Source organism: Lepidochelys kempii, chromosome 2 (assembly GCF_965140265.1).
Source record: "Lepidochelys kempii isolate rLepKem1 chromosome 2, rLepKem1.hap2, whole genome shotgun sequence".
Lineage (NCBI taxonomy): Eukaryota > Metazoa > Chordata > Testudines > Cheloniidae > Lepidochelys > Lepidochelys kempii.
In genome coordinates, this window is record NC_133257.1 from 147163966 (window position 1) to 147180880 (window position 16915).

Consider the following 16915-nt stretch of genomic DNA (forward strand, 5'->3'; position numbering starts at 1 on the left):
GTGCAGGGGACAAACTGCTATCAGATAGCAGGTTTTTTTACCATAGCAGTTTCTTACAATCCATTACGTATCAGTAACTGCTACAGTTAGCACGTTTCCTACGCTACAACTGGCTCCAGGGCAGCGCGCTCCCGTCTCAGAGCTACGCCAGGCCAGGCCCCTGCCGCGCGCTCTTGGCCCTGCCTCCTCCCCGGGTTGTGGGTGTGGCCTACGTGGCGCCGAGAGTTCCCTTGGCCGGGAGTGGGACGGCGTTTGGTTAGGCGCGTGCGCGGGGCCGGCATGGCGGAGGCGCGGACGGGCTCAGGTAGGGCTTACGCGGGTCTTGGCTGTGACGGCGCTCCCCGGGGAAGGGCTGGGGACGGGACTTCGGCTCGGGGACCTGCCTGCCTGCCTGTCTGTCTGTCGAGCCTGCCCGTTGCGGGGTCTGGGGGCAGAACCAGCCCCGCCGGCGGCGCGGGAACCCAGATTGGCCGGCACGCGGCCCTGTGCACTGCGCGAGCTCATGGCAGGGGTGGTTTGTCCGCGCGGGCACCAGCGAAGCCGCCTCCCCAGGTCTGTGCGAGCAGCAGCCTGCTCCTGGCAGGGCTCTTCTCCCCCACCGGGCCTTGCGCCCCGGCGCCGGGAGAGAAATGTTCCTGGGAAAGCATTAGGGGATCAGTGATTTGGTCTCCTAGAGCAATTTCTACGCCTCTGAGCTCGCTTCACAGCTCCTGCCAGCAATTTTTTTCCTAATAAAAAATTGTAGTCAAGTTGAGGGAAAAGTGAGTTTTTTCAAAGTTGAATTAACTGTAATTTTGCTGTATTGCAAAATCTTATCGGTGGGCACAAAGTATGATTTCACCATGTAACATAAGCAAAGACAAACAAATGCAAAAGTTTAGGAACACAATTATAAAACTGAGTATTTCAAAGCCTGGAATCTTCAGATGTCCTTATTCTTACAGCAACCTTGGTGCATAAGACAGTCCCTCTTCGTGATGGGATAAACGTTTGTTTCTAATCTAGTAAGTAGTGAGGTATTAGTGGAGGCCACTAAAATTCATTTTTAAATATTTGTTTTATTATCTGGGAATTTTATCTATATGAGGGAGTGTATGTGTGTGAGGTGGTGGGTGGAAGGAGCAGGCCCTGGGGGGTGGGGCAGAGGTTGGGGGGCGGGGGTTGTATTGCAGAAGGAGACTGACTCATCCTTACCACACAGCAGGAGATCCTGACCCATGGGACTGGGCCTAGCTCTCCACTTTTATTCCTAGGGGGATTCTGCATGCCTACAGAAAATGTACAACCTCCTCCCCCAAATTCCTGTGCTTCCCTGCAGAAAACAATAGGGAAGCAAAGGGAACCCGTGCTGGGGGGGGAGGGAACAACCATGGGTGCAGGTTTTTTTCAGGGGTTGCTCCCCCAACAGAGGCGAGGCATGGGGTTACATGCCACTGCCCCCCCTCATTTCTGCAAGCATAGAACTGCTAAGCTGAAAGAGGCTGCTGCTGACTCTGCAGCTGAACGCCACCTCTTAGGTCCTAGTGCCAGTGGTGCTCCCCTTTTGCATCCTGGGAGCCTTCCTGTTTTCAGTGCAACCGTGAGTGTGGGTGGTGCGGCTGGGTAAGGGGGGTGAGGGGGTAAAGGGAAGGGATGGGGAGGGGTGGAATGGGGGAGGGGAATGGAGAAGGAAAGAGGATAGGAGAATTGCACAGGGAAGCGGGAGCCCAGCATGTGGCATCTCCTAGGCAACAGCTGGGGCTCCCTCCTTCAGCAGGCCCATCGAACCCTTACCGTGACAAGCCCTACACTTGGACCCCTCCAATGAGCCCAGACCCCCCATCCCACTGATCCCCAAGCGGCTGCACCAGGACCCCCACCCCTTCAAGCCCTACTCCCCCGGCACCTGGACCCCCTACTGGGCCCCATCTCCCCACATCCAGCCACCCGCCACCTTCCCCTCCCGCGTGGCCCCCCCCCGGCTAAGCCCCAACCACCTTCATCTGGATCCCATGGAGCATCCCATTGCTCCTGCACCCAGAATCCCCCAACGAGCCCCTGTACATCCAGATCTCCCACTGAGCTGCCTGCACTCAGATTGCCCCACACAGAAATCTCTCACCCCACATCTGTATCCCCCCACACTAAGCCCCTCTGCACTTGGATCCTGCTGGGCTGAGCCAGCCCAACCACTTCTGGGGCAGGCCCAGGGTGTTTCTGGGGCAGGCTCACTGCCGAGTCCCTGTACCCTGGGGCTTCTGGTGTTCTCCCACCTAAATATAGCCAGTGGCCTATGCTCCCCACTGCCATGCTGAAGCCACATTTATTTATTGACATATAAAATTTGCAGAATTTTAAAATATGGTGTGCATAATTTTTGATTTTTTGGTGCAAAATTCCCTCAGGAGTACTGCTTTGCAGCTTGGGCTTTTCGATGTGGTAGAGACGGGTGTAACAAAATCCAATGGCTGAAGTTGAAGCTAGACAACTTCAGACTGGAAATAAGATGTATATTTTTAACAGTGAGGGGAATTGTTACAATGGTTAGTGTTGATTCTCCTTCACTGACAACTTTTAAATAAAGATTGGATGCTTTTCTAAAAGATATGCTCTAGGAATTTTATCGACATTCTGTTGCCTATGTTATACCGGAGGTTAGACTAGATGATTACAATGGTTCCTTCTGGTCTTGCAACCTATGGATGTGTGGGGTGAGTTTATTTTATTTCATGTTAGGTGTTATTTTTAAGCTTTCTATGGAAGAGTTATATTGTATATTCTGAAAATATTAGTTGTTATTTCTCTCCCTTTATGTTTTTAATATTATGTTGCACGTAAGTAGTTAGGTTGGTGTCCTACGGTCATAAAAAATGAAAGACTCTGGTGATGGAGGTAAAGCTCAAAATATTAAAATCTTTAAGCTGGACTATAAACTGGACAGAAAGCTGGCTAGATTGTCAGGCTCAACGGGTAGTGATCAATGGCTCCATGTCTACTTGACAACCGGTATCAAGCGGAGTGCCCCAAGGGTTGGTCCTGGGGCCGTTTTTGTTCAATATCATATGATAACTCCTGTCCTCTTCCTGTCAGTGAACAAAGGGATTAGCTAGTACAACTGATATTGTTCCAGTGTTGTGTTGGTCTGAAACCTGATTGGGGGTGGTCAAAAGCTCTTGTAATTTGGTATGATTGGAGATGGCTTTTAGTTAGTTTTTTTGTTAAATAATTTTTTTAACTTCTCCTATGCTCCTCTGGGGAAGAGGTCCTAGTGACTGTAGAAGGTCATCAGGTTCTGCTAGCTCTGTCTGCAAACAAATACATGAATTTGTTATGGTAATGAATTATTATGTTCAGAATTTTGAAACCTGAAATTACTACCCAGTTACTTCTTTTTGTAATCTGCTGGTTCTTATCACAAATTTATCTATGGTTGTTTCTGGATCATGGAGATTTTTTTATTCTTTTTGCTACAGGTGATATACTGTAGCTATGTGACATACATAATGTGACTGAAACACTATCATTGGCAGATAACTCTGAAACTATATAAAATAAGGAGTACTAGTGACACCTTAGAGACTAACCAGTTTATTTGAGCATAAGCTTTCGTGAGCTACAGCTTATGCTCAAATAAATTGGTTAGTCTCTAAGGTGCCACTAGTACTCCTTTTTGTGAATACAGACTAACACAGTTGCTACTCTGAAACCTATATAAAATTACGGTGATCGTGAAGGTGGATAGTCTTCAGAATCCTGTATGTTGAGGATGGATTCTCCTAAACAAAATAAGTTAATGTAGTTATTTAATTATTATTACCATACTGCTCATTTGGTATTACTCATTGTATTCGCTGACACTCAGTACTGCTTTAAAGGTGAAATTGTAAAAGGAAGATCTGCATATTTCAGCTTTTTTTTTATCACAACTGTAGCTAAAATGATAGTACCATAGAGTAACAACTATATTTTTTGCTCAAACATGAGAATTCAGGAATAGTCTAGAAGGAAGACAGGCAATCCTTGAGAAAGAAGTATGAAATAAAAAAGTTTACAAACCTGAAGATCCTGCATGTTCAGACATGTTTCTTTCCAACTCAGCTGCCTCCTGTGAAGGTACACTTCTCATGATGTTGTTTCACTCGGGCAACTAGGCCTTGCATCTCTTTGCTGCGCTGTTTTCATTTTGCACACATGCCTGTTTTTACCCATAGCAGAGGAACTTCATTAAAATACTCCCAAACTGGGTCTTCTTTACAGCCTGCTGCTATTATAGGTTTTCCCTTCTAGTTAGAGAATGGTATGGTAGATCTCAGATCAATGAAGGCTACACTCAGAAAAGACCTCAAGACTCCTGAAATATGCTGTTCAAACAGTTTCACTTTTGTTTCTAGTGCCTACTCCCTTCTCACATTTATCTCCAGACTTCTTGTCCAGATCTGTTCAGCCCCAAACAATCTTCTATTCATTGAACTTTTTGAAACTTTGCACTTTTAGAGAGAGGTAAGGGATTGACTCTGTGTACACAAATTTGCAGAGGGACAATAACGTTGTTGTTTCTCTCCTCTATGTATGTATGTATTTATTTATTTTTAAAACATTTTTGCTGTTAACAAGCATGTTATCTCTGGAGACTCAAATCCACAGTTTGAGAACTGCAAAACTGAGCATCTCTGATGGTATCTTCCAGAGTGAGCACTGAGTCCCATTGGGTAGATAGAAAGATTAACCTACATAATCTTTTCAGAAGCCCCTGAAACTCCATAAGATTGGGTCCCTAATCCATGAACTATTGGAACTCATTTACAAAACTTTTCTTAAACATTACATGAATATATTCTCATACTATAGAATTAGAATTTATAATCCCTATTCCATGATGAGACATTTTTGAACTATAATGTATGTTAATTAAAACTATTTTTAGATTGATTTTTGAGGAAAAAACCTGATTTAAATTTTAAAAAATCCCATTTTTAAAATCATTTCTTTTTATCCACACTGCTAAATACACAATAACACAGACATTATCTTCCCACATGTCTTTTGAGGGTCATTTATTTTGCAGAATGTTTAACCCTTTCTAGCCATGTATAACACTAGTCTGTAGAACCAGTTCCCACTCGCACAGAGGGAAGGACTTCTACGCCAAGTTCTTCCTGATACCGAAAAAGAACGGTGGTTGGAGACCCATTCTGGATCTAAAATCACTCAAGAGATCTGTAAAGATACAAAGCTTCAAGATGGTTACTCTTGCAACAATAATCCCATCTCTGGGCCAAGGGGACTGGTTCTTGGCCCTGGACATATAAGATGCTTATGCATATCGCGATCCATCCATCCCATTGAAAGTTTCTACAGTTCGATCTGGTGCACGACCACTTTCAATACAAGATGCTCCCATTGGTCTATCATCTGCACCAAGAGTGTTCTCAAAGGTCCTTTCTGTGGTAGCCCCACACCTTTGCACAAAAGCGATTATGATATTCTCATATCTAGACAATTGCCTGCTCTAAGCACTCTCCTTCGACACTTTGAGGGCCACAAAAAAGACCATGGACTTATTCCTTCAGCTGGGACTATAGGTAAATGTCCACAAGTCCACAGTAGTGCAGGACAACATCTGGAATTCATAGGAGCCTACCTAGAAGTGGTAGCGGCCAAAGCCTGCCTTCCATCACAAAGATTCAACACCTTAGCCAACTTAATCTCAACGATCCAGGCCAGCCATAAGACCTCTGCCAGAAACAGTCTTCATCTACTGGGACATATGTCAGCAGGCACCTTTGTAATAAATCATTCAAGACTTCACATGAACTGTCTTCAAGGATGGCTCAGAACAGCATACGTACCAAGCAAACACAGCTGAAACAAACTTCTGTTGATGCCCCCATCTGTGGAAAAACTCCCTTGACTTGTGGAAAAACCCTCACAGTATCTGTGCAGGGGTTCCCTTCACTCAACCACCCCCAACATTAATACTGACAACAGATGCATCCCTATTTGGATGGGAAGCCCACATGGACACCCACGCTATTCAAGGCAAATGTTCCCCTCTCAAATTCACACTACATGTCAACTTACTAATGCCTGCTCATGTTTCTTGCCGCTCATCAGGGGCAAGCATATAGAGATAGATAGGTTTCACATAAACTGTGAGGGAGGAGCAAGATCACCTTTCCTGTGTGGCAAGGCAGTGAAACTCTGGAATTGGTGCATTTGCCACCGCATCAACATCTCAGCAGCTTACCTCCCAGGCATACAGAACGCTACAGTGGATGCTCTCCAAGGGAATTTTTCTCAGGCTCATGAATGGGAAATAGACCCTCCATTTTCCACAGCATATTTCTATGTTGGGAAGTCCCAAAGATAGATTTATTCACCACAACCAAGAAAAAGGAGTGCTTCCAGTTCTGCGCCAGGGCTAGCTTGGGTCATCACTCTCTCAGAGATGCCTTTCTCCTACAATGGAGCACAAGTCTCTTCTGTGACTTTCTGCCAGTTCCTCTGATATCCAAGGTCCTGTTTAAGATAAGAAGAAAGAGCACTTATAGCTCTCATCTGGGCAAGACAAACATTTGTCCGCCAATCACTCTCCAGTTTGTTCCTCATCTCCTCTTTCAGGATGCTGGCCAGATCCATCCAATATACAGGTTCTGCGACCCAAGGCATGGCTCCTCAATGGTTTTAAATCTTGGAAATGACCTGCTCTGAGGATATAAAGATTGTGCTGTTACATAGCAGGAAACTACTCATCACACATATATTCAAAAGAAGAAGAGATTCCAGCTCTCGTGTGACTTGAGGCACATTACTCCTATATCCTCTCTACTACACTTGTGCTACATTACAGCCTACAACTAAAAATGTCAGAATTATCTCTAAGCTGCATAAAAGTGCATCTTGCAGCCATCACCGCCTTTCATCATAAGATAGATGGTTATTTTGTGTTCGCCTATCCTACAATAAGATTTCTGAAGGGTGTGAGTAACCTCTTCCCACAAATCAGATGTCCCACTGTGGCATAGCATCTCACACTTGTGCTTAGGTGCTTTATGCGGCCTCACTTCGAACCCATGGCCACAGGCTTTCTTGTACACCTCTCTATGAAATCTGCATTCCTAGTGGCCATTATGTCTGCTTGGAGAGCAGGAAAGAGAGGGGCTCTAGTGGCATACCCCTATTTACAATCTTTTTCAAATATAAGGTTACATTATAACCACACCCCAAGTTCCTACTGATTTCAGATTTCTATATAAACCAGTTTATCCACCTCCCAGCTTTTTTTTTTCCAAAACTGCACTGGAACAAAAGGGAGGCGACACTGGATGTCAGGAGAGCCCTAGCTTTCTATTTGGGTAGAACTAAGACCTTCAGGAAATCTCCTAGACTATTTCTTCCCATTGCAGACAGATCTAAGGGATCCTCAATCTCTAAACAAAGACTCTCTAGGTGGATATCGGATTGCATTACCTATTGCTACCTCGCTCATGACCTTCATTCTTTTTCTGGACTTCAAATTCACTCCACGAGATCTCTCTCCACTTCCATAGCCTTCGTCAAGAACATTCTGGTCACAAAAATATGCAGAGCAGTGACTTGGACATCTGCTCATATATTTGCTGAACATTGTGCAGTCACCCATAACTCCGCATCCAATGCCATATTTGGCTACACTGTCTTATCCTCAATACTAGACTCGACTGAAGCTCCACCACTCCATTAGGGGTACAGAGTCACCTAGAGTGGAGTGGCCCTAGGGACTTTACTTGAAGAAGAGAGGGTTACTTACCTTGTCAGTAACTGTGGTTCTTAGATACGTGTCTCTGTTTGTGCTCCACTACCTGCCCTCCTCCCCTCTGCTTTCTAGTTCTTACCAATGAGCTCTGCAGTAAAGAAGGAACTGAGGATGGTTTGCCCATGTGGCGTTATGTAGCCCTGATGCAGGGCACAAGACTGGGAGAGAACATCTTCAGGTTGAACAAACATTGCTATCTAAAATCTTTGTTCTGAGGTGTAGGGCGTGAATACACTTAGTGTGGCGAACCCTTAGGAACACACATCTAGAAGAACCAGAGTTATTACACAAGGTGAGTAATGCTCTCTTTTGTGAACTTTAGGTACTACAAAGCAGTGACCTACAAAATGATTCTAATAATAAAATATACCCTGCAGATAAAGGAATATGTGTTTTGTGTTCTATTTGAATAATACTTTTTTCTACTTAAAAATTTAAGAAAATTCAGAAACAAAAGGTTGTTTAACTTGAGTTGTGGTTTATCTCCATCAAACTTTAAGATTCAGGAAACACAAAATTAGGGATTGAACTTCAACTGTTTTTTTCTTGTATTATATCATCACAAAAATCACACCATAGCCTTAACGTCAACCAAAATATGGAATAACTTTTGTTTTCTGTTTAATATGTATATATTGAACATTTCCTTATTACACTTGTGTTTTAACTTACAAAATGAGTTAGCAGTTTTCCTTCCAAACAGTATCAAAAGGAGTATCAGCAAAAACAAAAATTCCAAAACAACATCATTCTATGGGGAGAATGTACTTTCTGCAAGTATGTTACTGCAAATATAGAAAGTAAAACACATAACTGAATATTTCTTCATATGTGGGATACTTTGCAGGCAGTACAGATATGAAAATCAGGGAAAATAAACCTTTTTCTAGGGAAGTTTATATACAAAAATATTTTATCCAATCTTTTAAAATCTACAAGCTGAATAAAATTTTCCCATTAGGAATTTTGCATTATGAACAACTAAGATAAAACATAACTCCTTGCTGTAGGGAAGAAACTCTGCATTTTCACACCTGGCCTGATGACTTTGTCTCAATTACCATATATACTCGATCATAAGCAGGTTTGTTTATAAGCTGACACCGCCCCCCTCCCCCCAAGATGGATAAGTAAAAATGGAAAATTTTTATGACCCATTTATAAGCCGACCCTATAATTCAGGGATTGGCAAACTTTGGCTCCTGGGCCATCAGGATAAGCCGCTGGTGGGCCGAGACTGTTTGTTTACCCCGAGCATCTGCAGGCATGGAGGTAAGCCTAAGTAAACAAAGTGTCCCAGCCCACCGACGGCTTACCCTGATGGGCTGGGACAGCAACTGGTGGGGAAATTTTGGGGGGCGGGGGGAGAGAAGCTGGGGGTCGGGGAGTAACCCCTGTGACCACCCCCCACACGACCCCACCCCTAGTCCGGGACCCCCACAGTCTCCCCATCCCATCCCTTCCCACCTTAGCTGGGGCGGGCCAGGGAAGAATGTCTCTGGCCTGGCTGGAGCTGCTCTCATAGACTGGGTGGCGCAGCTGCAGCCTGCTTTGGCGGGCTGGGCTGGGCGATGCGGCCGCACTCTGCCAGCCCCAGAGCTGCAGCTGCTTCGGAAGCTGGGGGGAGAGCATCGTTGCCAGAAGCAGAGAGACTCTGGCCCCGCCTCCTCCCTTCTGCCTTTGCTGGCTGTGCTGCCTCTCCTTGCCCCTTCTGTTGGGGGGAAGGGGTGTGTCCCACCTCTCCCTCTCTATACCTGTTCATTAGCCGACCCCCTTCTCTGATGCTTCCCTTTTTTACTAAAAAAAAATTTGGTTTATGAATGAGTATATACTTTGATTAGTATCACAATTAAATTAAAAATGGCACTTCTTTTCCTTTTAATTAAATGTAATTTTTTTATTATAAGGGGTACTATAACTTTTAATAATAAAAGCAATTAACAATAGAGTATGATATGTTGTGAACATTATATATTAAAATTTTAAAGCTTGAAGTTTAATTCAAAATTTTCAATTTGTAGTTTGGAATTGGGGATGGGTGTGATTTTTATAAAGATACAAAATACGATTTGTCTTGTTTTATGAAGTGTAGTTGAAGGTTAATTCTTACCTGTGTCTCCTTTATAAGGTTTGATGGGGAGGAACTGCAACTACATTAAAAAATACCTGTTATTATTTCTGATTACCTTATGAAAAACCCAGCTGCTGAAAACTTTTATTTTTCTTTGTCCTAGAATCATAGATTCAAGCTTGAAAGGGATTATTATTATTATCATCTAATCTGAAAAATCAGTAAAAAGCATACTGGTTTGGAAGCTTTTTGTACTAGTCTACCAAGGAGTTTCTAAACCTGTAAGGTCATGAGCTATTGAACATTTAAAATGTGGTTGTCAGTGTATTAAAAGTTTGGTCATGTTGTTTTACTTTATAAAAATTGACAGTTTCACATCTCAAAAAAAAGTTACTGTCTGATGTTTGTTCTGCGCGGGTGGAAAGTTCTATTGTCCACTGAAAATAGTAAACTATGTAAAAAGTACTCATTTTAAAATAAATTGAATGTCCATCCCTTAAGATTGAAAAGATAACATTACAAATGTAATCCAAGTGTGAACTAATACAGTGCTGTATTTCTAAATCTGCATGCAAATAGCTCCAGACCCTTTGGTGCTGTGCTTAGTTTTCTTAAGTTTCCGCACTGGTGATAACTGACGGTTGTGTTGTCTGATTTCACTGCCTGCTGTTCAAAAACCTGTGCCTATCAGTGAAACTGACAGAATTCAGATAGATTTCCCCCTGCTGCTGCTTAGGTAAAGTTTGAACAGTACAATCATTCAAGCTGTTCACTGGAGAGTAGGACTCAAAAACAGAGGCTGAGTTGAATGCATTCTTTTGCAGTACTGGAAAGCTGAGGGGTGAAACAGGGCACTCCCAATCCAACTATGTAGCAGCTAGTGGGCTCTGGGATGGGAGAGAATATTCCTTCTACTTTCTAGAAGCCAAAGCTTGTGACGAGAGGCAAAGGGAGGCTTCAAATTCAGTCATCTTCTAGCCAGAGTCTAATGGAAAGATGGAGCCTGGTGAGGGTCCAGGGACATTTCCCTGGCAGAAGTCCCAGCAGTTTCATTTTGTCCCAGCAGCTTGGGAGCATGGTGGTTGGCTTATCACCTGTGCATTGCCTGTAAATCTTTCCTTCCTCCATCTTTTGTGTCATACGTTGAGTAGTAGGTTTAATGATATCTATAACTTGTCACTGTGGAATCGTTACTCAACACAGAGCTCTGGCATTTAGTGGAGGTTCACTGTTGGTGAATTAAGTCTGAATGTTGCTGGAGTACGCTTAGATCTAGGTGACAGGGCTTGAAAAGCTCACCAGTATACGAGTGGATGTTTGTGAGGTGGAAAAATGCGTGATTCGAAGAAGGAGATGTTCATAAGAATGGTGGGAGGAGATTCTGGGAGGGAGGGAAGGAAGGAAGAAAGACAGGAAATACGAGGGAGGAGGTAGAGGACACAAAGTAGGGAAAGATGAGAGTGGGAAGAAAAGAAAAATGATAGTGGAAACTGCTCAAGAAAAGATAAATCATGATCTGAAATAGGAAAGTGGAGTGAAACCAGGAAGGGAAAGAAGTTGTAAAAGAAGCAGAAAAGATGTGGTAAGTTACATTTAAAAAAAAAAAGACATTATTTGACAATATTACATTTAAGTGTGGGTACTCAAACGTGCACAACTGTTTTGCTTGAAGTGTTGGGCCACGTGATGTGGCAGCACATTTACTTTTCACATAGGTAACTAAACTTTGTCCTTGAACTGAAACATATTGTTTTTTCTCCGGTCCCCCCCAAGTTCTGTACTGTGGTTTCATCTTACAGCTATGCCAGAGGTTTTGTCTACACTAGAGATACTTGATGTAGTAACTACAATTTGAACTCACAGTACGTCTATAACACAATTTACTTCCAGTAGTGACAGTTGTCATACCACTGCTTTGTGCAGTGGAGTTCAGAAGGATTTAGTAGGCCAGAAGACATGTACCTTTTTCTCCAACTTTGTGCTACTATCAGTAGTGCTACTCAGAGAAAACCATCATACTGGTGTACTGCCAGCTAGTCTGAAGCCAGTGTTTGGTTGCTGGTGGCCATCTGAGGAGATAAGGAGGATCAGGACCAGTTGAACTGTCACTCTCAAGACTTTAGTATATAAAAATATGATTAGCTGAGAGGCGTATTACCTTGAGCAGCACAGAGATACTTTAGAGACTTAAGGCCTACGACAATAGCAGCTCTGGCTTGAGGCTGAAAATGTATCTATTCTGTAGTAATCTACACAGAATTCTTAGTGCTTGCACTTCTAAGCTGCCCTAAATGCTACAAGATAGCACAGAGGCAACTTACGCAGTGTGAAATAGAAAAATAACTGCTCTCTTAAACTGGTGGATCAGAGGGATGAAGAGCTGCACTGCAGTGTGTCAGTGGTGTTGCTGAGATCTTCGTGGGATCCCATCATCCAGACATGGCAGTGGAGATGGCAGCTGAGATTTTGTCAGGAAGGAGGGGAATACTGACAAAACTTTCTGTACTAGATATGCAGGTTTGATTATACTATGGACAGATTGGAGCTGTTTTTTCAAGCTTTGAGGCCAGAGAGAGTTTTCTGAGTTGTTACGAATGTTGCCATTAGTGTTTTGGTAAGCAAGCGGAGTGGAAGTATCCCCTTTTGTACTTGCTTTGCCATTTCCCACTCTGCTCTGCCTTCAGTTTTCCCTACCTTCCTGACATTATCAACAGCTGCCAGGCCCAGCACTTCTAATCTGGTTGTTCTGTAATTTCCAAACTTTCATAGATTCTAAGACGAGGAGGGACCACTGTGATCATCTAGTCTGACCTGTATGATGCAGGTCACAGAACTTCCCCAAAATAATTCCTAAAGGATATCTTTTTGTTTTTTTTAAATCCATCTTGGCTTCCAAATCTTGACTTTTTCCTTAACTCTTTTCTCCCTTTTGATGCATGAGCTGCTGTTCCTAGTTAAGATTGAAGTGCCTCGGTCAGTCTACATGTTGTTTGGCTGAGCCATATGTCAGGTACAGACTCAAAATGGTGGATAAACAGGGAAGATTATTGTAGTTATACAGTAGCCACAATTTAAATTCTTCCAATTTAATGCCTACAAAACAGTCCTAGGCATATAATGGTAACAAAGGGATGACACATGAAAGTAAGGGAGAGAGAGCTATATTTCCTATCCTGATAGTTGCCAAACCCAAAGTAAAGTTTTGGAAATCTAGCAGAGATACCAATTTTAAGACTTACTTTCCACAATCCTCGGTTGGATGTCTGAAACATTTCAGAAACCAATTTTTCAAACCTTGCAGTCATATTATGGGGGAAATACATGATTTCCCTCCACAGATACATAGGAGCTCACACTACCTTGCCGTTCATGGAACTGGTCCTCATATCCATGTGAATAACTCTAGCACAGATTTATCAATCTTTGCCCTGACTCTCAAATTGCCTTTTTTCTTGCTGTGCTTTGCCCTTCACAAAGCAGTTTGTGTGCTGTCTGTGTATAGTAAGTGACCATTAGTCCAGTTACACTGACCACCCTTTTCCTCTCCACTTTGTACCCACAACAGGATTGTTGAAGGGGATATCTTTTTACATGAGTAAACTTTGACATGATTTTCTACAGAGCCTCATGGTTGACAGAGTTGAAGGCTTTGGTCAAATTGATAAAGGCCATATACAGCTCCTGGTGGTGTTGACATTTTTCCTGGATCTGCCTGGCTGCGCAAATCATGGTGGTGATGCCTCTTGATGGTCCAAGGTCACACTGGGACTCTGGAAGTACTTCCTCTGCAAGAGGGAGCAGGCGATTCAGTAAGATTCTAGCAAGAATCTTCCCAACAATGGAGAGGAGGGCAATGCCTCTATAGTTGCCACAGATGGCCCTATCTCCCGTTTTGAAAATGATGACTATGTTTACATTACGTAAGTCAGTAGGGATTTCTTTAGTGTGCCAGATTTTGAGCAGCAGCAAATGAAGCTTGTTAGTCAGTGTTTCCTCCTCATATTCTGTACTTCAGCTGGTATTCCATCAGGACCTGATGCTTTTTGGTTCTTTATTTGCTTAATTGCTTTGCGGACCTCTTCAGGTGTTGGTGGGTTGGCAAGAGTTTCCCGGATTGGGTGCTGAATGATGGAGTTGATGATGTTGTCAGTCACAGTCTATTCTCAATTTAGAAACTTTTGATAGTGTTTCTTGCAGTGCTTTTTGATGGGTTCGTTATCTTTAAGAAAGATACTACCATCTTCAGATCTCGGTGGTGTAAGGCCACATGAGCTTGGTCTGTAAAGGTCTTTGTCTCGCCAAAAAAGCTCCGTATATCATGTCTGTCAATGAATGATTGGATTTCTTGTACTTTGTCCTCCCATCAGTCGTTTTTGATTTCTCGGGTCCTCCTTTGAACTTCAGCTTTGAGCTGATGGAAAGAGCTTTGCTTCAGACTGGATAATAGATGGTTTTGCCAGATGCAGAAAGCTTTTCTCTTCTGGTCCAAAAGGGCTGTGATCTCAATGTTCTTGGCCGCCATCAAGACTTTGACGACAAATAGCAAGGCCGATGGATTCCTCATAAGTCTCATGGATGGTCTGTTTTAGGGCTTCCCAGTCTTCTTAGACACTTGTGTTTGTCATTTCAAGGGGTGCATATAGTCAGTTTTTCACTGAGGAGTTCTTGGTAGTTCTCTTGGCACACTGTGGATTGAAGTCTTTGGACGTTGTATTGCCATATGTATGGTTTAGATTGCTTTCTATGTTTTGATGCAATCTTGATGAACATGACTGACCTCAACAGGCGGTGGTCAGTCCATTAATTGTTGGCTCCTCTCATGATGTGGGTGATTTGGACATCTCTTAGAGCCTGTGTTCTTACAATGACTTAGTCTAGGAGGTGCCATTGTTTTGAGCGGGAGTGTTGCCAAGTTGTTTTGTACTTGTTGCTTTGTCTGAAGATGGTTTTTGTGATCACAAGGTTGTGCTCTGCTCATTTGCTGATTAGAAGGATGTCATTGGAATTGGTCTTGCCCACTCTTTTTTTCATAGAGCTACTCCATACATTAGAATCTTGGCCAACTCTTGCGTTAAAGTCCCCTAAGAGGATTACCTTATCTGTTTTTGGAATAGATGACTGACAAATCTATCAAGGTCAACGTAGAAGGATTCTTTCGGTTCTTCTTCAGCATTAAATGTTGGTGCATATGCACTGATTATGGTGGCAAATGACTTATTGACCAGTTGGATACAGCGGGTCCTAAGGTGCTTGTTAATGCCAATGGGGACCCCCTGGGGGGCCACGAGCAGGTAACAGAGTGTCCGCCAAAATAAATCAGCAAGCAGGGCTGGCATTAAATTCGCTGGGACCCAGGGCAAAGAGCTGAAGCTGAAGCCCCACCTCCCGGGGATGAAGCCCAAGCCCAAGCAACTTAGCTTCTTGGGGACCTGGGAAACTGCCCTGCTTGCTACCCCCTGCCACCAGCCCTAGCTTTTAATCTGCTGGATATGCAGAAAAACAGTTGCTGTGGCGCAGGTGAGTTGTGGAATTTTTATAGCATGTTGCAGTGGCCTCAGAAAGAAAAAGGTTGAGAACCCCTGGTCTAGGTCACTGTAAAAAGTATTTGTAATGATCGTCTTGTCTTTCTGAGCATGCCACTTATTTAATATATATGGTTTGAATAGCTGATTACTGCTTAAGAAATGAGCATGTTTAAAAATTATCTTTGTACTTATGCATACATAGTGTATTATTGTTGACTTAAACATATTAAGAACACAAGAATGGCCATACTGGGTCAGACCAAAGGTCCATCTAGCCCAGCGTCCTGTCCTCCAACAGTGGCTAATGCCAGGTGCACCAGAGGGAATGAACAGAACAGACAATCATCAAGTGATCCATTCCCTATTGCTCATTCCCAGCCTCTGGCAAAAAGGAATTATACTAAGGAATGCTTTTTAAAAATGAAAGGCTTGCAATTTGCTAAGTTTAAAAATATACAAGCTTATTTCATCCTAAATCATAAGAAGCTGATGTTTTCATTTTAGAGTAAAGCATGAGCTAATAACTCCTACAAATGTTACCTAACTTTAAATATTCTTAAATGTGTGTTTAAAAACAAACCCATAGGTTTATCTCTTTCACAAGGCGGGTGGGGGAATAAGTTAATATACTTCATTAGCTGAAAACTGTAGTAAGGAACTTTTTTTGCCCTTTTTTCTTTCAGGTCTTTCATAAAAGAAAGTAGATTAGGCAGAGTTTGTGTATCTGAAATGTTTAAGCTGTAAATTTCTGGGACACTGGCCATTTTGATCACATGCCTCTATGTCATAGTATGTATTGCTTTTTTTTTTTTGGCGCTGGAGGGTGGATTAAAGGAAATTAAAAATCATCCTTACATGACCCTTGCTTCAACCTCAACTGTGTAGAGGTTATCTTTCCATAACAAAGTGTACACACCTGCAGAGATAGAATTGGAAGACAAGACCCACAGCTTTAGAATACACCCCTTTCTGCCACTTGTCTTGACCACTTCTCTGTTTAGCAATGGAAGGACCTCTTTTAATGTTCTAAGCTGCAATATGCTCGTGCAAATTTTTTACCCACTCTTGCTCCAGTGAATTCAATGACAAAAAATTCCATGGATTGGAAATCAGTATTTTTGCCTATTACACCCCAAACCACCCACAACAAAAATAGCTGTTAACCTTATTTAATCACAACCCGATTTCTTCAATTAATAAAGCAGCTGCATGAGTTTTCAAGGAGATACATATATGTAAATCTGGAGGGTTAAAAAAGTCAAATGACACCCAGATTTGAATTTTTTACTTTAGGCTAAATTCTAAATGACCTGTAACATTATCAAACAATTTGAGTTTTCTTCATACTTCTTAAAAACATTCCCTTTTATCTTCAGAATAATTTTAGCAATTTTCTGACTAAACCAGTCTTCTAAGCAAGAGTTAGTGTGACTGAAATATGTCTCTGATTAGGGCTGTCAATTAGTCGCAGTCAACTCATGCGATTAACACAAAAAAATTAGTTGCAGTTTTAATTGCACTGTTAAACAATAGAGTACCAATTGA

General features: G+C 42.7%; 1 protein-coding gene across 5 annotated transcripts in view; it reads left to right on the forward strand.

Moving 5' to 3' along the window:
- Nucleotides 1-230: 230 nt before the first annotated feature.
- The window catches only part of NFX1 (nuclear transcription factor, X-box binding 1), a 238251-nt gene continuing 221566 nt past the window's right edge, over nt 231-16915 (forward strand). For all 5 annotated transcript variants that reach the window (XR_012157390.1, XM_073332429.1, XM_073332430.1 and 2 more), the window contains exon 1: nt 231-304. Coding sequence is in view for 4 of the 5 variants with exons in the window: in XM_073332429.1 (XP_073188530.1) it covers nt 280-304 (25 nt within the window). In the remaining variant the exon portion in view is untranslated. The remainder of the gene's footprint in view (nt 305-16915) is intronic.